We start from the raw sequence: 24,853 nt of genomic DNA on the forward strand, positions 1-24,853 counted from the left end.
AATTTGGCCATTACATAAGAGTCCTCTGCATGTACAGTTTAATTTCTCTATATCCCTCTTGCAGGATGGCATTGGCAGTAAATTGAGATATATTGCCACATCTTTCCAAAGTAATCCTTTCCCTGAAATCCCTTTAACAGCTCCATGCTTATACATTGATGAGTATTGTTCATTCTATTTGAGGTGGAAGAGTCAGATTGAATTTCTTCAAACTGTGCATGCAAAGATCCAGAGAATGCACCTTCACTGTCCTACCTTGTCCCATCTACCTGTGGGCTGCAGTGATACTGATTGTTAGAACAGAAACAGCAGCATCAATGGGCATAGAAATAGAAAATTAGTAGTCTATTCTCTCAGCTGTGTCCCATGAAAGATGCCTCTTTGCCACAGGATACTGTGTAAATTGTACAGTGCTGTCATTTGAAAAGTGACCCAGAACTGGAGGAAAGCTCCAGGATTTTGCAGTTTCCTGTAGGATTCACTATTGATGTTAGATAATACTTTGGATACTGTTGGAGGGGCCAGAATTCAGTGGTCTGTGTAAGAAGCTGAACATGTGGTGTTTTAATCATATTTGAATTAAAAGACAAAGTACCTTTGAAATATTTTAGTACAGAGGATGACTATAGCCTTAAAATGCTAAAAACAAATAAAGTTATTATATAAGGGACATCTATACTTAATTCCTGTGTTGACTGAAAAATAGTGATACTTAGTTCTTTTTTTAACAGAATATAATTGCTGAACATGAAATCCGCAACATTTCCTGTGCTGCACAAGACCCTGAAGACCTCTCGACGTTTGCATACATCACTAAAGACTTGAAGACTAATCACCACTACTGCCATGTATTTACTGCATTTGACGTGGTCAGTTTACGGAAGCTGTTTCATTTGACAATTTCCTTTATAAATCATTTTCATTAAAAATTATCAGTATAAAATTAGTAATAGTAAATGTTACATATATTGAAAAGGTTTAGAAAGAGCCAGCTAGGTGGTGAAATGACACAGCTGCAGGATTACAAAGTATTTCTCTGAGATGTTAGCTCATTTCCCTTCACTCCTCTATGGAATAATTTTTCCTCTTCAACAAGTTTTGTTCTTGTTTCTCAGCTGTTGATTCTAATGATCAGCTTTCTCCAAAGCTATGTAATACATACAATTCCTTTAACTGGCTGCTATGGTAGTGGCTCATAAAAGTTCTTTACAAAAAGGTTGGTCACCCTTTCTGAAATCTCAGGGTACTACAAAGAAGTAAAAATCTTAAATAGTCTCAAACTCTGATCTATTTCCATTAAAACAACAACGTATTGCACAATTGGACTGATGTACCTTACGCTTTTTGGGCTTATCCAACAAGCAGTCAAGTAATTTGGCTCAATCCAGGAAAGCACATAAACTTAACTTGAAGCATGTGAGTAGTCCCATTGAAGCCAATGGCACTGCGAATCCTGGAAATGAATGCATAGCTAAGCAAATGGTGTTGACAGGAGGGCTTTGGCTTCCTTGACCATGGGATACTGTTCCAGGAAGGAGAGCTGCTGGAGGGAGATGGTCTAACGTGTGCATCTTCACACACTGATTCACCAACCTAGTGAGGAGGGCTTTAAACTAGGTTCAAAGTGGGGAAGTAACAAAAGCTCACATGTAGGTATTAAAAAGATAACCTTAACAAAGGGCTAAATGTTGGGTGGGGAAAGGAAAATTACAATAGGGACATAGGAGCATCAAGAGGGATAACAATGAGAGAATCTGCTCAACTTCTTAGGTGTCTGTACACAAATACAAGGAAACTGGGGAATAAACAGGAAGAACTGGAAGTATTAGTCCATAAGATAAATTATGACTCAATGGCATCACAGACATTTGGTGGGATAAATCTTATGATTGGAATATTTGTATGGGGGGGTATAGTTTGTTGAGCAAGGACAGGCGGCGAAAAAGGAAGGAAGTGTTGCATTATACATTAAGAATATACACACTTGTTCTGAGATTCAGAAGGAGGTGAGAGGCAGAGCAGCTGAAAGTCTCTGGGTTGAAGATAAAAGAGGAAAAACAGGACTGACATCATGGTACTGGTCTTCAGACAACCAAATCAGGGGGAGGAGGTGGATGACACATTTCTAGAACAAATAACAGAAATATCTACAACACAAGACCTGGTAGTAATGGGGGACTTTGACTACACACAATCTGTTGGAAAAGTAATGTAGCAAAACACAAAATGTCCAGTAAGTTAGTTCTTGGACTGTAGTGGGAACACCTTTTGTTTCAGAAGGTGGAGGAAGTAACCAGGGAGATAGCCATTTTAGATTTGATGCTAACTGACAGAGAGGAATTGGTTGCTAATCTGAAGGTGGAAGGCAATTTGGGTGAAAATGATCATGAAATCCTAGATTTCATGATTCTAAGGAAATGAAGGAATGACAGCAGCAGAATAAGGACAATGGACTTCAAAAAAGTGGACTCAGAGAACTGGTAGGTAAGGTCACATGGGAAGGAAATCTAGGAAAAAAGAATTCAGGAGATCTGGCAATTTCTTAAGGAGACAGTATTAACGGCGCAACAGCAAACTATCCCAAGGTGAAGGAAAGATAAGAAGGCTAGTTAAGAGGCTGATATGGCTCCATCAGGAGTTCTTTAATGACCTGAAAATGAAAACGGAATCCTATAAAAAGTGTAAACAAGGACAAATTGCTAAGAATGAGTACAAAAGAATAGCATAAACATACAGGGACAGAATCAGAAAGGCTAAGGCACAAAGTGAGTTACACCTAGAAAGGGACATAAAAGCCAAGAAGAAGAGATTGTATAATTAGTAGCAAAAGAAAGATGAAGGAAAGTGTAGGTTCTCTGTTTATCAGGGAAGGAGAACTAATAATGGACGACATCAAGACGGCTAAGGTATTTAATGCCTATTTTGCTTCAATCTTTACTAAAAAGGTTAAGGGTTCCTAGATACTTAACACAATTAATATTAACAATAAGGGGGGAAGTAACACAAGTCAAAATAGATATAGAACAGATTAAAGAATATTTAGATAAATTAGCTGTTTTGATGGCAACAGGACCTGATGAAAATCACCCTAGCATAATTAAGGACTTAGCTGAAGCAATCTCAGAATCATTATCAATTATCTTCAAGAATTCATGGAGGATGGGTGAGGTCCCAGAGGACTGAAGAAGAGCAAACATAGTATCTATCTTTAAAAGGGGGAACAAAGAGAACCCAGGGAATTATAGACCAGTCAGCCAGACTTCAATACCTGGAAAGGTACTGGAACAAATTATTAATCAATTTGTAAGCACCCAGAGGCTAATAGGGTTATAAGTAGTAGCCAACATGGATTTGTCAAGGACAAATCCTGTCAAACTAGCCTAATTTCCTCCTTTGCCAAGATTACTGGCCTAGTGTATGTGGGAAACCTGTAGCTGTGATATATCTTGATTTTTTTTGTAAACCTTTTGATACAGTCCCACGTGACATTTTCATAAGCAACCCAGGAATATGTAGTCTAGAATAGATTACATTAGTATAAAATGGGAGCAAAACTGGTCGAAAGACCATATTCAAAGGGTAGTTATCAATGGTTTGCTGTCAAAGTGGGGGATGTGTCTAGTGGGGTTCTGCAGGGATCTTTCCTGGGTCCCATACTGGGTCAATATTTTCATTAACAACTTTGATTACAGAGTGGCGAGTATGATTATAATATTTGCAGAAGACAGAAGCTGAGTGGGGCTGCTAGCACTTTGGAGGACAGGATGAGAATTCAAAACAAATTGACAAATTGGAGAATTGGTCTGAAATCAACAAGATGAAATTCAGCAAAGACAAATGCAAAATACAGCACTTAGGGGTGAAAAAAATCAAATGCATAACTACAAAATGGGAAATAAGTGGCTAGGTAGTACTACTGCTGAAAAGGATCTGGGGGTTGTAGTAGATCACAAATTGAATAGGAGTCAACAATGTGATGCAGTTTCTAAAAAGGCTAATATAATTTAGGGGTATATTAATAGAAGTGTTGTTTGTAAGTCACCAGAGGTAACTGTCCCGCTCCACTTGGCACAGGTGGAGAACTGTGTCCTGGGTTGGGTACCACACTTGAGAAAAGATGTTGATAAATTGGAGAGTCCAGAGAGCAACAAAAATGATAAAAGGTTTAGAAAACTAGACCTCTGAGGGAAGGTTAAAAAAAAACTGGGCATATTTAACCTTGAAAAAAAGAAGACCCAGAGAGACCAGATAAGTCTTCAAATATGTTAAGGGCTGTTATAAAGAGGGTGGTGATCAATTGTTCTCCATGTACGCTGAAGGTATGACAAGAAGTAATGGCCTTACGCTGCTTCAAGAATGATTTAGGTTAGATAAATATTAGGACAAACTTTCTAACTATAAGCGTACTTAAGCACTGAAATAGGCTGCTAAGGGAGGTTGTGGAATTCCCATCATTGGAGGTTTTTAAGAACAGGTTAGGCAAAGACCTGCCAAGGATGCTGTAGATATACTTGTTCCTGCCTCAGTGCAAGAGACTGGACTAGATGACATCTTGAGGTCCCTTCCAGACCTACATTTCTATGATTGTGTGTGTTTAAGAGTTTTCCTGTATTGGGCCAGAGTGCTTAAAAATAAGGGACTTGATCTTGTAATGTTCTAAAAGTTGTATCTTTAGATTTTTACAGTGTTCAATTAATTACACACTAAAAAGCTGAAGTTATAAAACTTTCTTTGCTAATATTTACAATGACATGAAAATGTTTGTATCAAATGTTTACATTTACTTTGATAAAATATATTCTATATTTAAAGAGGAGACCACATAGATAACTGAACTACAAGGCTATACACCTCTTAAGAGATCCTGAGGACACCATGGTAACTAGCTACCACAGTGAATAAAGTGGTTTGTAAACACATCAGAAAAAATGGTTACTAACCTTTCTGTATCTGTTGTTCTTCGAGATGTGTTGCACATGTCCATTCCAATGTAGGTGTGTGCATGTCCCAAGCACAGTCACCAGAAAATTTTCCATCAGTGGTATCCATGGGAGTGGCTCTGGCACCCTCTGGTGCCACGCACTCATAGCGCTGGTATAAAGGGCCCAGCCGACCCCACACCTCCTCTGTTCCTTCTTTCCGGCCAACTCCAATAAATAGGAGTAGGAGGGGTGGAATGGGCATGTGCAACATATCTTGTTGCTCAACAACAGTTACAGAACGGTTAGTAACTCCTTTTTCTTTGAGTGATTGCACATGTCCATTCCAATGTAGGTGACTTCCAAGCAGTTGCAAAGGAGTGGGATTGGAGTTCATAGACATGCTGACTGTAAAACAGCTCGAGTGAAACTGGCATTGTCCCTAGCCTGTTGAGTAATGGCATGATGACTAAAGAACATATGCACTGATGACCAAGTCACCACTCTGTAAATGCCCTGAGTAGGACCTAAGCCAGGAATGCTGATGATGATGCCTGCGCTCTCATGGAATGGGCAGTCAGGATAGCTGGTGGCAGAACACCTGCCTGCTCATAACATGTATGAATTAATACTATGATCCACGACGAAAGTCTCTGAGCCGAGATAGGGAGACCTTTCATCCTTTCAGCAATTGCTATGAAGAGTTGGGTAGATCTACAGAATGGTTTGTACCTCTCTAAAGAACACTTGGGCATGTCTAATGTCCAGTGTGAAGACATTCCTCCCTACTGGGAAACCACCTTTGGGAGGAAGCTGGGGTGAAGACGCAGCTGCACTTTATCTTTAAAGAAAACCGTGTACGGAGGCTCCAGCGTGAGGGTGTGGATCTCCAAGACCCTTCTGGCCATAGTAATGGCCACTAAGAAAGTCACCTTCCATGAAAGCTATGACAAGGGACACAATGCCAATGGCTCAGACATTTTGATAAGACCAGGTTTAAGTCCCATGGAGGAACAGGTTCTTGTATTTGAGGGCATAGTCTTTCCAGGTCCTTGAGGAAATGAATGGATATCCCGTATGAAAAAACAGACCAACTTACCACCAGGGGGGTGGAACACCGAAATTGCTGCAAGGTGGACCTTAATTGAGGGAATCGCTAAACCTTGTTGTTTCAGGCAAAGCAAATAGTCGAGAATGTCCTGCAGAGATGACTGCATGGGCAAGACTCCACGCTGGGAAAAACCACATATGGAGAACCACTTCCATTTTGAGAGGCACATAGCCCTGGTGGAGGGCTTCCTGCTCCCTCATACCACCTGGCGAACCTGCTCCGAGCAAGCCAGCTCTCTGGGATTTAGCCATGGAGCTTCCAGGCCATCAGGTGGAGGGAGCTGAGGTTCAGGTGGAGCAAACGACTGTGGTCCCAGAAGATCAGGTCCAGATGTAGAGGGGGCAGAATTGAAGCAGCCACAGAAAGGCCTAACAGGGTGGTGAACTAGTGTTGCAAGGCCACACTAGGGTAATGAGAATGACACGTGCTCAATCCCACTTGATTTTTAGCAGAACCTTGTGCATGAGTGGGATGGGGGGAAAGCACAGAACAGGTGATCTGTCCATGGGAGCAAGAAGGCATCTGTGAGCAAACCTGGGCTGTGGCCTCGCAGGGAGCAAAACTGGTGACACTTTCTGTTGTGCCTCATTGCAAACAGGTCTATCTGGGGAGTCCCCCATCTCTGGAAAACATCCCTCACGATGTCCAAGAGAAGTGACCACTTGTGATGATTGGAGTAAGATCTGCTGAGGCAATATGCCAGTTCATTCTGCCCTCTTGGAAGGTGATAAGGCTCAAAGTGAATTGAGTGGGCTATGCAGAAGTCCAGTAAGAGGATAGCTTCCTGACACAGGGAAAAAGAGCAAAACCCTTCCTGCCTTTTGAGGTAGAATATGGCTGCAATGTTGTCCATAAGCACCAGCCCAAAATGGAATGCTTGACAGGCCAGGCGAACTGCTCTGAGCAATCTGCCATTGATGTGTAGTGAGAGCTCTTCTGGAGATCACAGGCTTTGAGTCCTGAGGGGCCTTAGGTGAGCTTCCCAGCCTATCGCTGATGTGTCTGAGACCAGGGATATTGAAGGATGGGGTTGTGCGAAGGGAACGCCCATGCAAACCACCAGCATGTCCAGCCACCAACTGAGAGAGGCAAGAACCAGGGAAGGAATCATGAGGACCGAGTCCAGATGGTGGCGGTTTGGCAAGTACACCAAAGCCAGCCGTGTCTGAAGGGGCCTGAGGTGTAACTTTGCAAGCTGCACCACATATCTGCAAGAGGCCATGTGACCCAACAGACTCAGACAAGAATGGGCTAGTCCCTGAGGTGTACCATCATCTGAGACCATCCTTCTGGGAGGAAGGCTCGGGTGTGGGTGGAGTCAAACACCACTCCAATAAACTCTATCCTCTGTATTGGAATGAGGGTAGACTTCTGTGCGTTTATGAGCAGGCCAAAGGCCTGGAATATGGAGTGAATGAGGTGGAGGCTGGACACTACCTGAATTTTGGACTGGCCTCTGACTAGCTAGTCATCCAGATATGGGTAGAATTGCACACCCCACCCCCGTCTCCTCAAGAAGGCTGCCGCTACCACCATGAATTTTATGAACACCTGTTGGTCTGACAACAGGCCAAACATGAGTACTGCAAATTGGTAGTGCATCTTGTTCATGAGGAATCTGAGGAAACTTCTGTGGCCTGGGAAGATGGAAATGGGAAAGTAGGCGTTTTTCAAATTGAGGGCGGTGTACTAGTCCCCTGGATCCAGGGAGGGAATAATGGAAGCCAATAAGACCATATGGAACTTTTGCTTCTTGAGGTAGCTCCCTCCCATAGGAGTGGGTGAACCTCCTGGGTCAGAAGTTGCTTGTGAGGAGAGTCCCTGAAGAGGGATGCGGAGGGAGGGTGGGATGGGGGGTAGAACTGAACTGGTGGGTATATCCCACTGCTGCTGTGCTCAGCAACCAACGGTCCATAGGAATACGCGACCATGCCTGGAGGAAGTGGGACATGTGGTCTGCAAATGAAGAGGAAACAGGATCCAGAAACTCTGAGAGTGGTACGAGTACTCGAACATCCCATCAAAATGTCTGCTTAGAACCCCCTAAATGTCTGGGAGAGGCAGGCATTGATGTCGAGGAGGAAGAGGGCAGTGGTCTGTGTCTAAAGCCCCTGCTCCTTTTCCTCTTTGGGTCCTGCCAGGCAAGCACCAAGAGGATTGCTGAGGCCTATAGTGCTTCCTTGAAGTTGCCGGGGTATACAAACCCAGGGACTTAAGGGTTGTCCTGGAATCTTTCAGACTGTGGAGCTTTGCATCACTCTACTCTGAAAAGAGTGAAGTGCCCTCAAAGTAAGATCCTGGAGGGTTTGGTGAACCTCCTGCATGAGGCCTAAGAACTGGAGCCATGAGATCCTATGCATGGCCACTTCGGACCCTCACTATGGACTTCCCCTCCTCCACTAGTGAGGAGAACTCCAGCTTGGCCTCTTGTGGCAGCAAGTCCTTAAACTTCAACATGGAGTCCCACATGTTGAAGTCATATCTGCTCGGGAGCACCTGTTGGTTAGTGTTCCTGAGCCGGAGATTCCCAGTCAAGTAGACAGTTCTACCAAACAGGTCCACCTTTTTTGAGTCCTTTGCACTGGGAGTCACCTCCTGCAAACTCTGCCAATCTCATTCACTGGCAGCAGACACTATCAGGGATCTGGAGGAGGTGGGGGCATGAGTATACAGGAACTCATATCCTTGAGCCAGAACAAAGTACTTCATCTTGGCTGTGGGGCAGCGGGGGTTTGCCACAGGGCATTTATCAGGTCCATGATGGCTTTGTTGAGAGGCAGGGCCACTCTCATTGGGCCCACTGTGGTCAAAATGTCAACCAGACTATGGGAGGACTCCTCTACTACCTCCACTTGTATGCCCAACTTTTTGGCCACCCTATTCAACAGCTCCTGGTGGGCCTTGTAGTCATCCCGGGAAAGTGACATGCCCGTTCTCGACACAGCCTTGTCAAGAGAAGAGGACAAGGAGCTCGTGGCAGCAGCTCCTGCTACTCAGTACCAGAGTCCAGATTGCCTTCAGTGGCCATTGAATAGCAGCACCTCGACTGCGGTCCCTGCACTGGGGGAAACGCCCATGAGTTCCAAAGAGGCCACTGCATGTGTACCAGTCCCTGCCAAGGAGGCCAAGTACCCGATGGCATTCCCTGGCTCGGGTTCACCACTGAGTAATACCGACTTGAGGAGTGTCGGGGTCGACTCCTCAGTAAAAATTGCACAAATATGTAAAATCCTCAAAGAGTATATTGTGGATGTATTCTTGAAACACATTTCCCATGAATATAGATCAGTTAAATACATCAGAACCAATTCAGCTATGTCTGAACATGCTGCTGTAGCTGTTAAGACAGGTTGTGTTGCTAAGTGGTAAAATAGAAAGGTTTAATTATTTTAAATAGCTGTTCAAGGCATTTAGAAGAACGTTAGTTTTCATTAAATATTTGTATTGATTCGTTTCTTAATGCTGAGATTTGATGTGAATAGGGAATAGAAAGAAAATATAAATTTATATTTTAAAATATTAGGCCTTGGTCAACAAGATGTGTTATTAATTAAAGAGGGTGGAATTAATGAAAAGTGAACCAGCTAGAATGGCCCAGATTGAGTCAATACAGATTATTAATTTTCCCAATCCTTTCAAAAGCTTGTAATAGCTACAGTGTCTTGTCGATAAGGCTTAACCACAAAAATGTAGAAATCCAGGTGTAGTAAATATAATTCAGTTTTTCTCTGCCTGCCAAGTAGAGACTAGAGATTCAGGATAATTCCAATATCTTCCTTACCATGGGGGTAGGTAAGCACTTATAATAGCTATATTAAGATGTATAGATAGACTTTCATGTCTCACTGTTTTAACATAGTATTCTCCTGCTATATAATTCTCACCAGGGTGCTGCCTGTTCAAATATTCTCTCTGTGTTATATTTTTTTCCTCAGGATGTAACATTTCTGATGCAAGCATAAGCTCCATCAAAAAAAAAGCTAAATATGCACAACATAAACATACAGTAGATTGAGATCACCTTTTCTATTTAAAGTACAGTACTTGTTTGTTCCTATGGTAGCTTGATCTTTCAAGCAGATTTTTGCCCATAGAAACAATACAGTCCTGGGCTACATACCACATTTATGAACAACTGCAGAAGTTGTTCTTATATTCAGCATATTACAATAGCTCTTTCCAGCAACTCCAACTGTGTCAGTAGAAGAATGTGCATTTGTATTTATTTTTTATTTCTAACAATATATTTCGGCAACTATAAAATAAATATTATAGAGACACAATAGTTTAAAATCAATGATTTTTGCTTCTCTTTTATCTTGCAAAAAAGGCTTCTTCTAATTTCACATTTTTCTGGAGAGAAGAAATCAAATTTAATGTAAGGAGAGGTAAACTACAAGATTTGATATTTAGTATTCAGGGCTGACTATGTGCAGCTTAGCACACACACATACAGAGTAATGTTTCTGCATGAAAATACCCAAAACATCAGACTTTGAGAATATCTGATTCATCAGTACAACAAAGGCTGCTTTGCACTGTCCAGTAGCACAAAGCAGTCCTAAACCTGATTTCACTTGCCACTGAAGCATGTCCTCCTCCACAGAGGGATCCTCCAACAATAAAAAGTCACTGTAAAAGCAGCAAAGAATCCTGTGGCACCTTACAGACGTCTGTTAGTCTATAAGGTGCCACAGGATTCTTTGCTGCTTTTACAGAACCAGACTAACACAGCTACCCCTCTGATACTTAAAAAGTCACTGTGGCAGATCCTATGCCAAACTCCAGTTCACCACAGGGCACAGGCCCTTAGCTCGGCTGGTCTGTGGCTCCTGGGGATAGAAAGCAGCCGGCACAGATCAGAACAGCCTTCAGCCTGCTCTAATTCATGCCAGACCAGACCAAAGCCTGCACAACATAAAGCCATCTTCTCCTTCTTTTGCATCCCTCTAGACTTGCACTGAACACTCTTAGGCTGGGTCAGAGAACTGGGCCCTATGTATATCCATATCACATGGAAAAGCAAGAGCAATGTTAAAGGTGACCTTCAAAAGGAAAAACTGGACTTGTTCTGTTTTATTGCTTCATTACGGTGAATAAAGGCAGACTGAAAAAATTATTAAAAAAAAAAGTTTCCTGATTGCCTCTACATTAGAAATTCTGGGCTCGTCTGCCCTTGAAGACGCTATTGTGACTGATAACTGGGGAAATTATGAAATCCCAAGAGACAAGAAACTGAAAGTTAGCAGTTGAGCAGGGGAGGGATTTTTAGTCAATTGTTTAAAACGCCACTGTATTTTTGTTGGTTTTGCTAATACACTTCTCCCTCGATATAATGCTGTCCTCGGGAGCCAAAACAATCTTACTGCACTATAGGTGAAACTGCGTTATATTGAACTTGCTTTGATCCACCAGTGTGTGCAGCCCCGCCCCGCCCAGAGCACTGCTTTACCGCATTATATCCGAATTCATGTTATATTGGGTTGCGTTATATCGAGGTAGCGGTGTACTTATTTTCACTCCCATATTTGGGACACTGGATGACCTTATTAACCTGCCCCCTTCTTTCTACTGAGCTGTGTTAGCTCACAGTAAGCTTTTAGAGACCCACACATACATTCAGAAAATCTTATCTAGTAAAACCAGGCAGCATTCCACCACACCAGTGAAAACCAGACTTGACAATCCTGAGCTTTAAGAAAAAGAAGTGGGAAAAAAATCTTTTAGGGAACAGCAGAAACCCTTCAAGATCCTCCTTATACCAAAAAAAAAAAAGATTCACCTCATACAAGTACTGTAGTGCAATCTCTTTATTGTGAAAGGGCAACTTACAAATGTAGATTTTTTTTTGTTACATAACTGCACTCAAAAACAAAACAATGTACAACTTTAGAGCCTACAAGTCCACTCAGTCCTACTTTTTATTCAGCCAATTGCTAAGACAAACAAGTTTGTTTACATGTACAGGACATAATGCCGCCCTCTTCTTATTTACAATGTCACCTGAAAGTGAGAACAGGCGTTTGCATGGCACTTTTGTAGCCAGCATTGCAAGGTATTTACATGCTAAACATTCGTAAGCCCCTTCGTGCTTCTGCCACCATTCCAGAGGACATGCTTCCATGTTGATGGAAAAAAACATTTAAAACAAAAAATATTAATTAGATTTGTGACTGAACTCCTTGGGGGAGAATTATGTGTCTCCTGCTATATGCATTCTGCCATATATTTCATGTTATAGCAATCTCGGATGATAACCCAGCACACGTTGTTCATTTTAAGAACACTTACACTGCAGATTTGACAAAATGCAAATAAGGTACCAATGTGAGATTTCTAAAGATAGCTCCAGCACTTGACCCAAGGTTTAAGAATCTGAATCCAAAAGCTAAGAGAGATGAGATCTGGAGCATGCTTTCAAAAGTCTTAAAAGAGCAACACTCCATGTGGAAACTACAGAACCCGAACCACCAAAAAAGAAAATCAACCTTTCTGCTGGTGGCATCTGGCTCAGATGATGAAAATGAACATGTGTCGGTCCGCACTGCTTTAGATGGTTATTGAGCAGAATGTGTTATCAGCATGGAAGCATGTCCTCTGGAAGGGTGGTTGAAGCATGAAGGGACATATGAATCTTCAGCGCATCTGGCATGTAAATATCTTGTGATGCCGGTTACAACAGTACCATGCCTGTTGTCACTTTCAGGTGACATTATAAACAAGAAGCAGGCAGCATTATCTCCTGCAAATGTAAACAAACTTGTTTGTCTGAGGATTGGCAGAACAAGAAGTAGGACTGAGTGGACTTGTAGGCTCTACAGTTTTACATTGTTTTATTTTTGAGTGCAGGTTTTTTTGTACATAATTCTACATTTGTAAGTTCAACTTTCATGATAAAGAGATTGCACCACATTATTTGTATTAGATGAACTGGAAAATTACTATTTATTTTGTTTTTTACTGTGCAAATATTTGTAATAAAAATAATAATATAAGGTGAGCACTGTACACTTTGTATTCTGTGTGGTAATTGAAATCAATATATTTGAACATGTAGAAAACATCAACAAATATTTAAATACATTGTATTCTATTATTCTTTAACAGGGCAATTAATCACAATTAATTTTTTTAATCACTTGACGGTCCTAAATAAAACAAATATAAAATAGTAATAGAACAATTTTAGAGTGTAAGTGACAGGAGACTGTTGGGTCAGGCTGGCATGCTGAGGCATGTACGTGTTACAACTTGAACTTCAAAAATTACAAAACAAGACAATCCGCCTCTTCTGAATTTCTTTGTGATGTTCTGGACATACCCTGGCAGGATTAATTTACTTACTTTCCTTCTCAATCATCCTTGGGCAAAGGTTGGGCCACCAGCCATTGCAGGAGTCCCAAGAAGCGCATGAGTCCAACAGCTGTGCTTCCCTTCCAGGGAGCCTGAGGGGGCTGTGGAGGCAGAAGTCCTCCACAGATATTGGGAGATCCACTGATTATTCAGTGGTGAACCTCCTGGTCATGCCACTGGAACCAAACCTGTTTCCCCCCCACAAACACCCCAAGTAGAAATCTCGGCAAGGGAGCCTTGTGGCATTTCCACTCCCCTACTCAGGCGTAGGACATGTAACGCACTCATATTGGTCAACTTCAATACAGTATTCCTATTCCAGTATTGAAATATACACCGTAAATGAGAAATCCCCAAAACTAAGCCAGTTTGTATCTAGATATTTTTCTGCAGTTGGCTTGTTCTGTTTTAAAAATCCCCAGAAGCCTGAAGACTCTTAATTCTACTGCATCCTTGCCTGGTTTCAAGGTGCTCTCTAACTTAATACATAATGTATGACTCCTTTCCCACTTACAGACATAATATTCTTTAATGTAATATGCTCCATGCTCTCTACTAGGATATAGTTGAACATATTTACCAGGCACACCTCTGTTCACATGTGACTACTGCATGCAGGGCCGGTGCAAGGAAGTTTCGCACCCTAGATGAAACTTCCACCTTGTGCCACCCCCTGCCCTGAGGCACCCCCCACCCCCGCAGGGGCGGCTCCAGGCACCAGCAAGCCAAGTGTGTACCTGGGGCGGCAAGCCACAGGGGGCGCTCTGCCGGTCGCCGCGAGGGCGGCAGGCAGGTTGCCTTCGGTGGCTTGCCTGCAGAGCGTCCGCTGGTCCCGCGGCTTCGGCGGACCTCCCGCAGGCATGCCGCCGAATCCGCGGGACTGGGGACCTCCCACAGGCAAACTGCCGAAGGCAGCCTGCCTGTCGTGCTTGGTGTGGCAAAATACCTAGAGCCGCCCCTGCCCCTCCCCCCCCCCGGTGGCAGCTCCCCCCCCGCGGGAGCCGTGCAGCACCTCCCCACCCCAGCTCACCTCTGCTCCACATCCTGCCTGAGCACGCCGCCCCAGCTCTAATTCTCTAATTCTCCTCCCCTCCCAGGCTTGCAGCAAGCCTGGGAGGCGGGAGAAGTGGAGCAGCGACCGTACGCTCAGGGAGGAACCGCTGTAAAAAAAAAAAAATTGGGGGCGCCGCTTTTTGGCAACCACCTAGTTCACCTTAATGGTAGCACCTGCCCCGACTGCATGTCTAGCGCCTCTGTGGATTATTCAGGTTCTGGGCATGGCTGTTGTCCCACTATATAATGTGCTAAAGAGGAAAATAATTTGCAGCATCTCTTGAACTATTTTTTACTACTACTGGAGGCAGGGTCCCAGACTAGCTGGACATTTCTTCTGTCACTGCATGGCATATTCTATGTTCCCAGCTACTCTGTCATCGCATAATTATCCAGTGCAGACTGTGTCCTGATGACCTTGTATGCCATGCTATAAATACTGCTGGACTTACTTTTTCAGGGGAATTATTCTACCCAGTCCTGTCAACTTATTCCTTATCAATATATAATCTTCTCTACAGTTAATCCAATCTTGTGGAACAGTGCACTGTCATGTTACTACAACAGTTACTAAAGTCTTAATCTTGTGACATTAACATTCACACTCCATTGGGAGTCATAAAATGTATCATTCTATACGTCTGTGGCAAATATGACCAATGGGTTTCTCAATTTGTTGCCATTGTTCAGCTGGATTCACAGTAGATTGGCATAATGATCCCTTTAGGCCTTAAAACCTGTGAATTTTTTGTGGCAAACTGCAGCTGCAGCACTGACCAGTTCTGACCAGGTTTCCCTACTCTTGTGAGTTCACATAGGTGATTTCAGTGTCAAAGGTATGAAGCAGCTTGTTTTGGTGGATGTGATCATAGCAACTGTGATAAACTGAGAAAATGTCTGTGTTATTTTTCATGAGTGCTATGGATGAGTTGGTTTCTCTGTTCAATTTTTGTATTGCTGCCTACTTGAATGCAAAAGGTTAAGACAGACTGGAGCTTGAGGTTGGCCTAGGGGCAGGAACCACGGCAAGTACTAAGATATAAGACAGATTCAGGTACACGCTTTCAAAGCAGCTAAGAGAACAGTGACTGGGCCCTCAGCTAGGGGGAGAAGTTACCTCACTGGCTCCATCCAGTTTAGAATGTCTTTACACTGCCCAAGGCTAAGTCGGGGAACAAAGGAGACCTGAAACCCCAAAGATCCTAGAAAAGGGAAAGGGAGGGTGAGTGAGCTGGGAGAACTGGCCCTGGGAGTATCAATGAAAAAGCTGACACGCTGGATGAACTCATTCACAGGCAGAAGGCGCATGCGGCATGAAGTGTAGACTAGTTCTCCCATCTCAGAGATGGGGAATAAGACAGACCTTCCTGAGCTATAGAGCTAGAGGTTAAGATTAGGTAAGGAAATATGCATATAGGTTGCTTTGTTATTTTAAATCCACTTCTCGAGGCATTTTGTACATTTTGGCCAAATAAATCCTGCTTTGTTTTAAATAAGCGATTTCTGTATCACTGCAAACATATGCTGTTACAGCATGATTGGCACCTGCGGGTGGGGGTGTAACCCAGAGACCAAGTCAGAAAGTGTTTGGCTCATGAGATCCCATCCCAAACAGAAGTGAAGGCATGGGCCAGTCACTTGAAAAGAGTGCACTCAGTGGACTGGAAAAGGGTCTTAGCAGGGACAGCCTACCCAGGGAGATTGACAGCAGCTGATCACATTTGGATGAACAAATTAAAAAGTAAATTTTTCTATCTAGTCTATCACTGGACAATGACCAGTGCTGAATGCTTCAGAAGAAGGTTTTATAATGAGCCAAATGCAAGTCCGGGACCCAATTACAATTAATCTCATCATTTGCATGAATGCAACTGTCACATAAGGCAGTAGGAGTTGCACCTGTGCAACTGATGTACTAATTGGCCCCTTTTGTTAGCAGAAGTGATTGGAGATGCACCTGCTTTCAGAAGGTCTGAATTTGGTACATGGTTCCTAAAGTGAGTGTTACAAGAGCATGAGAGAAAATACCTTCACGGCGACAGTGGGGGTTTAACTTATGGTTTGAAGTAAGGAGATAGGATAAAATTATAAGGTCTAACTAATGAAGGGCAGATTTTATATTAATGCAAATTGTGTATGGCTTCATTGTTGTTAACTAGGAACATACACATGGTAAGCTGAAGGATTCACTAACCTTTTCAATGAGCTTGTGCAAATGTATGGCTGATTAGTTTAACATGGTTTCAACCTGAAACTGAATGAAGCATGGTGGTTTCCACTAAATTTCACTTTGAGATATGTATTTTGTGCATATCTGAAGCTCAAAGGTTCCACAGGGGAGTTGAACTCACATTACTCGAAACCAAAGGAAGTGGTCACACTAATCCCTTCAATGCAAATTCCCAATTCCCTTTTTGAGGAAGCACCTCTTTTAACAAATATTCTATCCTACATTTTGCATATACTCAATGAATGAGCACTCATATTATTCTAGTTATGCTGTCACCCAGTGGTCTTATTCTTAAAAATCTGATTTATTTGATAACAAACACATAACAGTGCACAGTAACCTCCCAGGATTCTCTGATATTCTAGTTCTAAATGAGAATTTAACCACCCAAGTGCCCTTTGGCCAATTCCTGCAGAAGACAAAGCCTGAGAGTGCTGCTCACACCATTTTCAACTTGCAGCCCAGTAAAGTGAAGGGTGCACTTGTAACATTTTCCTTTAGATTTTCTGGAAATGCTCACTGAAGTAGCGTTCCCTCCTGCTCCTTTGCTATTCTCTGATAGTGCAGCACAGAGTGTTCAGAGCCACAAGAGAAGGGAAGTAATGACTCAGACTGCAGATTTTGAAGGAGGGCATGTCAGGAGATCAGGCTTGAAGCAGAGCTGGATAAAATGTTAAACAATGGAACAAGATGGGTGGCATCTTGAAGGCGAGTCAATCAAGGTTAGCTGGGGGATGGTGCACACAGACTTGGTTGAGGAAGCATGTGATTTGGCTCACCCGCCCCTTCCACTGGCTCAGTTCTGTGATCTGTCACTAAAATAAAATTTACAGGAATTTCCCTTGAATTATCATGCTGGAACACAGAATGAAACCACAGAGAAGAAATACAAGAACATCAATTTATGTATTGGTAATGTGGTGACAGCAGGCCACACCAACCTAATCTGGTCACTGTTTTAATGTTTAGCAATTGATTGATGTGTACAATAATTGAATAATGACTTTCACTAAGACCAATTACACTTTGGTTGCCCTTTGATAGATATACATTGAATCACAGATGTTGAAGATAAAAAAAATCTAGCAGGCCATCTTCAGTGTATTTGTATTATTTATATATTAATATGGTAGCATTGACTTGTACAGTATATGCATGTAAAAGTCCACCCGATTGAACTAGGCAGAATTGTCTTTAAGTAATATTCATAAATACTAATGTATCCTAACTCTATTTTTGAATGTTTTGTTGTTGTTCCAGAATTTAGCCTATGAAATAATTCTAACACTTGGACAGGCATTCGAGGTAGCCTACCAGCTCGCACTACAAGCACGAAAAGGAGGCCATTCTTCAACCCTCCCAGAAAGCTTTGAAAATAAACCCACCAAACCAATTCCAAAACCACGTGTTAGTATTCGAAAGTCTGTGGTAAGTAGCAGATAAGAAAATCAAAACCCAGCTATACAAAAAATATGTTGGCATGAATCTGATAGTAATTTACATATTTGTTTGATCAGAAAAGCATCTCCCAAGATAAGCTATGCCGCATCCACTCACCACTCCAAAGTCAGTCTGCAAGGAGTTGTAGAATCTCAGCATGCCATCAATTTGCAACACTTTATCTCAGACCCTTCCATCTTAAGGAGTTGTATATGTAGTACTAGTCAGGCATCTCTTATGCTGTTATTCCACGGCTTGATATGTTTCAGTGTTTATTTCCATGTGTTAATGTAGCTGTTTTAAATGCCATTGACTACAATCGGCTCTGATTTACAACCTGTGTGATCACATTGACTTCACTGAGATTGCGACAAGGTGTAAATCAACACAAAATGTAGCTTGATGTATTTTATCCCTTTTTGTTTCGCTTTGATACCAATATGAGACCATAACATTGATATCTTCATCTTTCGAAACTAACCAAAAAACAGACCTCTGAGGACAATCAAGTATTAGCACAATAATCCTGATGTGTCTTCTAACTGAGTGCCTGTGACTTCCCCCAGTACAGGATCACTGCAGATGCAAATCAGTGACTGGCAAATTTTGAAGGCACAGAATTTTGGTTCAGATAAGGCCTCTGACAGCTGAATCCTAATTTGACTTGACTGAACTTTCAATTATCTTCCTTTCCCCCTTTCTTCATATTCTATCTTTTTACCTTTCTCCTCCCATCAGAACCACCTTATTCTCTTTTCTTCCTGTCTTTTGACCCTCAACACTCTCCTTGCTTTCAAAGCTCCTCTTCTCTGGAATCCAACCTGCCTTTCTGATACACCTCTACCCTGATATAATGTGGTCCTCGGGAGCCAAAAAATCTCACTGCCTTATAGGTGAGACCGCGTTATATCGGGTTCGGGCCGATACGGCCTATTGGCAAGAGCCGGTACACCGTGCCGGACTGGACCGGCTTCCCCGGCAGTGATTTAAAGGGCCTGGTGCTCTGGCTGCTGCGGGGAGCCCCAGGCCCTTTAAATCACCACCAGAGTTCTGGCAGCAGGGCTTGGGCGGGGATTTAAAGGGCCGGGGTTCCCCGCAGTGGCTGGAGCCTCTGGCCCTTTAAATCACCACCCGAGCCTGGCTGCCAGAGCCCTGGCTGGGATTTAAAGGGCCCGGTGCTCCAGCTGCTGTGGGGCGCCCTGGGCCCTTTAAATCACCACCGGAGCTCTGGCAGTGGGGCTTAGGTAGGCATTTAAAGGGCCTCGGGTTCCCTGCAGCGGCCAGAACCTCTGGCCCTTTAAATCACCACCCGAGCCCAGCTGGCTCCAGTGGTGATTTAAAGGGTCCAGGGCTCCACACGAATTCGGATATAATGTGGTAAAGCAGCGGGGCTCAAGTGGCACTTTAAAGGTCCTGGGGCTCCCCGCTGCTTTACCGCGTTATATCCGAATTCGTGTTATATCGGGTCGCGTTCTATCGGGATAGAGGTGTATTTTCTCTGTAAGCCCAAACAGGTTCCCTGAACTGATCACTCTCCACAATTCCTAACAAAACCACTATCTATAGTGACATTCCACTTAAGAAGGAAAGTTCTTCAGTCTCATCTTTGGGTACTGGTTGTACTAGTCAAATATTATTTGGGGCATGTAGAACTTAAAGATGTCGCAGAATTAATTGGCCCCCACCACACACACAACTTCTTTCCTGGAAACTTGGGAAAGAGCTAGAAATTGTGAGACATAAAGACAGTCGGCAGTCCAAGAGATTGCTAAAATCTAGCTTGAGTAGAGCTAGTCAGGAATCGTCCAACTAAAAAGTTCAATCAAAAAATGCCGACTTGCTTAAATGTTTCACAAAAACACTTTGGCTTCGATGAATTTTTGTCAAATTATGGATACGGTTCTGCTGGGAACAGTGGGCTTCAAGGGTCCATGGTTCCTGGGCAACCATACGGTCTGGCCTGGGTCCAGGGACCCCAGGGCTTCCAGGCTCCCTGTAGTGGAGCAGGAAATCCTGGAAGTCCCAACATTAACTGGGACTCAGCTCCTAGCTCCAGCAGCAGGGAGCCTGAAAGCCCTAAAACCCTGGCTTGAGCCAGGGCTCTCAGGGTTTCCAGGCTCCCTGCTGCTGCTGTCAGGAGCATGGCATCCCTGGAAGCCATAGCACAAGATGTGGCTCTCAGGGTCTAGGCTCCCAGCACTGCAGGAGGCAATCTGAAAGTCCTAAGAGCCCCAGCTTATTTGGGAGTCTGGGGGGTTTCTGGCTCCTTGAGGCTGAGCTGGACTCTCCGGGCAGTTAGCGCCACAGGCTACAGGAATGGGAGTTGGGAAGTTCGGGGAGCCAGCTGGCCTGAGAGCTTGGAAGACTTGGGGTTCCTACCCCAGGAACACTCTGCATGGCAGAGCTGCCCCAGATCCATGGCTATCAGGATCCCCAGCTGCTGCTGACATGAGTCATGTCAGTTCTACTGGTGGCCACCACTGAATAGCAGCAGTGAAACTGACCCGTCCAAATCAGGCTGAAACTAAATTGCAAAATGTCAAAATTTTCTGTGAACTGGAAAGTCTGAAATTTGATCAGCTCTAATACTGAAGTCTCAGAAGATATAATAAGCATCTGTCGGGACTGAAAAGAAGGCAGCCACATTTCTAATCTAAAATAAAAATTGTTCAGATATAGTTTGGTTTTTGGTGAAGTTGTTATTTCATCTAAACTGATACCCCTTCCCAAATGAAGGCTGATGGAACAGTGAGCATGGCTAGCATATATGTTATTAACATAACTCAATTTAAAACTCCCTCGTGAAGAGTGTAAATGGCACAGAGGTATTGTTCTTCTTGGAGTGCTTGTCCCTATGTGTATTCCACGGTGGGTATGCACGCACTCCACACGCATGGAACCAGAGAAATGTGAAAGCAGTGTCCGTTGGTCCGCACATGCGTGCCTGGCTCACCCTCATGCCTCCAACTAAGGAGATAATAGATGGGGTGGGGCAACCACCTCCCCAGTTCCTTCTCACCGCCACGTAGTCCGGTTTGGAACCTCCAGAGTCCAAAGCTTCAGCTTTCTCCTTTTTCTGTGAATATATGTACATATCTGTAAATTGTTTTCATAGTTCTAGAGTTTTAAAGTTTGTATCTGATCATTTTAGTGTTTCAGAGTTACTTAGTCTCCCTGCCCGTGATTCTTCTTGATCAGCATTGACCACCAACACTGCTTGTAGTGCCTCAGGGACACCCACATCATGGCAAGGTGCAATACCTGCCCTTCATTCCCCTACCAGACCCAGGAAGTGTGGGAACTTCACCTTAGGAAGCACCTAATAGAAAAGGCCATGAAGCCTCAGTCAGATCCAGGCCAGGGAACCCCTGGCCCCTCAGATCAGATTGACTCAGCAAGGAGTGCACCTCCTGCCACAAGGTCCAAGTCCAAAGCAAAGGAGTCTACCCCCACAGATCCTTCATTGGGGTCTTGTCAGGAGAGCTGGGAGAATTCCCATAAGTATGAGGCTAAGTCTTCCTGCAGACCCACTTAAAAGAAGTCAGATTCATCCCTGCCTAAACTGAGCAAGCTCAAACCAAGAGAACTTAGTATGTTCCAAACCATGACTAGAAAGCCCTCAAGTCAAGGGTGTCCATCAGCACTGTATTGTGATCAAGGACACTGGTGCCTCTGGTACCCCCCAAACACAAACCCTGGGATCCACCAACACCAATGAAGACCAATCACCCAAGAGCATCAATTACCCACAGTACCATCTTTGTCTTCAATAGCTGTGGCACAGACTGTGGTTTGGGTGGCCAGGACCTTTCTCACTCCAGGAAGAGCTGAGACCTACACTCCTGAGGATATTTTCACTTTCCCCAAGACCCAGAGTCTCCCACACCATTGGGTCCCTCCCTATTGAGAGAGGTTATAAATCTATGAGGGGCAGAGGTGCCAACTTACCCAGTTCCCAGGGGGTGCTTGACCCCTGGTCCCCCCAGGCCCCACCACCACTGCACCCCTTCCCCCAATCCCCCACTCCTGCCCCCACCTCTTCCTGCCCCACCCCCGCCATGGCTCTATTCCCAGCCCTGGCCCCAGACCCACTCCCAGCTACAGCCCCAGCCTCGCCCCCCTTTACCCTGTCCGCATCCCCCACTCCGAGTCACACCAACACTCCTGGCCCCAGTTGGGCGGGAATACGGACAGCAGTAAGGGAGGGCATGACTCTGAAAAGTTTGGGGACTAAGAGGAATATTTCTTACAATGTGGAGTGATAGAGTGGGTTGCTCTGCAGTACTAAGGGGGTGGTTTTTACTTGCCAAATTGCCTAATACCCAAAAAGAAGGACAGTTGGAGACCTATTCTGGACCTCTGCCATCTCAACCTCTTTATTCACAAACTCAAATTCCTTATAGTGATGTTGAGAGAACAAGGTTCAAGTCCCATTGAGGAGTATCTTTTAAAGGCGGAAAGGTTCCGTTTTGGCTTTTCCAGAATCTGCTAGTTAGTGGGTGTGCAAAGATCAAGTAGACCTGCGAAAGTGGATGTTGGCATCTATAATTCCATCCCTGGAAAAGGACATGTTATTTACAGCTCCTGAGATGGACGCCTACTTTCACGTGGACCTGCTCACAGACACTTTCTCAGTTAGATTCATGGTGGGCTCTGACCACTTTCAAAACAGAGTATTCCTTTTCAGCATTGCTACCTCCCCAGGGTAGTTACCAAGGTGTTTTCTGTGGTAGAAAACTATATGGGACATCATGGTTGCACCATCATCTACACTTTGACAATTGGCTCCAGGTCATGCCAAGAGGCCAATCCATTGACTTTGACAGTGCTGCAACTCCTCTCTTCTTTGGGGGGGTCAGTGTAAATGCTGAAAAAATCCATCATGGCCCCTACACTGAATTTAGACTTCATCGAGGCTTCCTTAAATTCTGCCATGGCAAGGGCTTACCTGCCTAGGACAGGTTTCAGGCTATGAACACTATTATGGACCAGGTCATAATGAACCTACAAGTGCCTGTCAGGACCTGTCTTTGTCTCATAGGCCATATGGCCTCATGTCTTTATGTCATGCTATTTGCAAGACTCTACCCTCATTGCCTACAAGCATGGCTCCAAACTGTGTACTTGCAAAACCAACAATTCATGAACACCACAGTGTCTGTTCCCACCAAAGTGAAACTGTCCTTGTTATGGTAGAAGAATCCTCACCAGGTATGTATTGGTGTTCCCTTCCTTGCTTCTGCACCAGACAGGATGATCATTACCTGTTGGGTTGGGGAATGCACATGGACAACCATAAAGCACATCAATGACACACACCCCTAGAAGCTACAGGTATTACTCTCATTCTGGACTGTATCCTTTCCATAAAGGCAACAGATATATCTGTCAGCTCCTAACGGGTCCACTTGGTAGCAATCAGTGCATACCATCCACTTTCACAGGGCTACTCGATCTTTGCACACCCACTGACTAGCAGATTCTAGAAAAGCCAAAGCAGAACCTTTCCGCCTTTAAAAGATACTCCTCAATGGGACTTGAACCTTGTTCTCTCAATACTCACCAAGCCTCCTTTTGAACAATTAGCTTCCTGCTCCATGTCTCTCTTATGTCCATGAAGGGTGCATTCCTGGTAGCCATCATCTCAGCTGGATGAGCTTGGAGTGCTGATGGCGGCTCATCCTTTCATTATATTCCATAAGGTCAAAGTTTCATTATGTTTACACCCTAAATTCACCCCCAAAGAAGTCTCTGAGTTTCACCCGAACCAGACAATTCACTTACTTGTGTTCTTCCCAAAACCACACACATACTCAGAAGAAAAGAGGGTCAGGGGTCAGGCTATAAAAAAAAATCTCAAAACAGATCGCAGGCTGTATTTTGCTCTATCAACTGTCTAATCTTCCCCCACCTCCTGGGGTAAGAACTCATTCCACAAGAGCACAAGCAATGTCTATGGCATCGCTTCAAGAGGTGCCTTTACTCAGCATCTGTAAATCACCTGGGTGGAGCTCTGTCCACATGTTTGTGAGACCCTGTGCTTTGGTACACGACTCCTCTGCTGATGCATCTTTTGGAATGGCAGACCTTCATTCAGCTCTGCCACCTATAGCCGCACAACCTCCTCCTAGATGAGTACTGCTTGTCAGTCACCCACAGTGGAATACACTTAAGAACCAGCATGCAAAGAAGAGAAGGTTACTTACCTTATAAAGGCTGCAGGTTCTTCGAGATGTGTGGTCCTTTTCTGTATTCCACTACCCATCCTCCTTCCCCTTTGCTTTGAGTCTTCTCTGATTTGCGGTAGAAAAGGAACTGGAGAGGTGGTCAGTTCGCCCTGCTCTTTATCTCCTTGGTTGGAGGTAGGAAGTGAGCCAGGGTGCATGCGTGGACCAATGGACGTTGCTTTCAAAATTCTCCAGCTCGGGTCACATGGAGCACATGCGCACCCACAGTGGACTACAGATAGGGACCACCCATCTCAAAGAACCTCCAGTTACTATAAGGTAATTAACTTGCTGTTTTGTGATGTGTGACAGAATGCTCTGCTTTGTAAAAGATTATCTTAAGAAAGAAAAAATTTTGGCCACTGGGGCTGTCATCTGGCTCTATATTAAAAAAGGTTAGAGCATATCTCAGGATCAAGCCCTGATTAAAGCTTAGTTATAAGTGACAGTCCTGTATAGATTTCTCTGTGATGGTAAAACATGGGATTTATTCTATGACCTCTTCAGTGGACGCAAAACT

At 43.9% G+C, this 24,853-nt stretch overlaps 1 protein-coding gene across 6 annotated transcripts in view; it reads left to right on the top strand.

The window, feature by feature from the left end:
- ANKS1B (ankyrin repeat and sterile alpha motif domain containing 1B) overlaps nucleotides 1–24,853 on the top strand; it is a 753,186-nt gene that overhangs the window by 726,404 nt on the left and 1,929 nt on the right. For all 6 annotated transcript variants that reach the window (XM_039494857.1, XM_039494866.1, XM_039494872.1 and 3 more), the window contains 2 exons: nucleotides 732–869; nucleotides 17,927–18,094. In XM_039494857.1, the coding sequence (XP_039350791.1) occupies nucleotides 732–869; nucleotides 17,927–18,094 (306 nt within the window). The remainder of the gene's footprint in view (nucleotides 1–731; nucleotides 870–17,926; nucleotides 18,095–24,853) is intronic.

This window comes from Mauremys reevesii, linkage group 1 (genome assembly GCF_016161935.1).
Source record: "Mauremys reevesii isolate NIE-2019 linkage group 1, ASM1616193v1, whole genome shotgun sequence".
Classification (NCBI taxonomy): domain Eukaryota; kingdom Metazoa; phylum Chordata; order Testudines; family Geoemydidae; genus Mauremys; species Mauremys reevesii.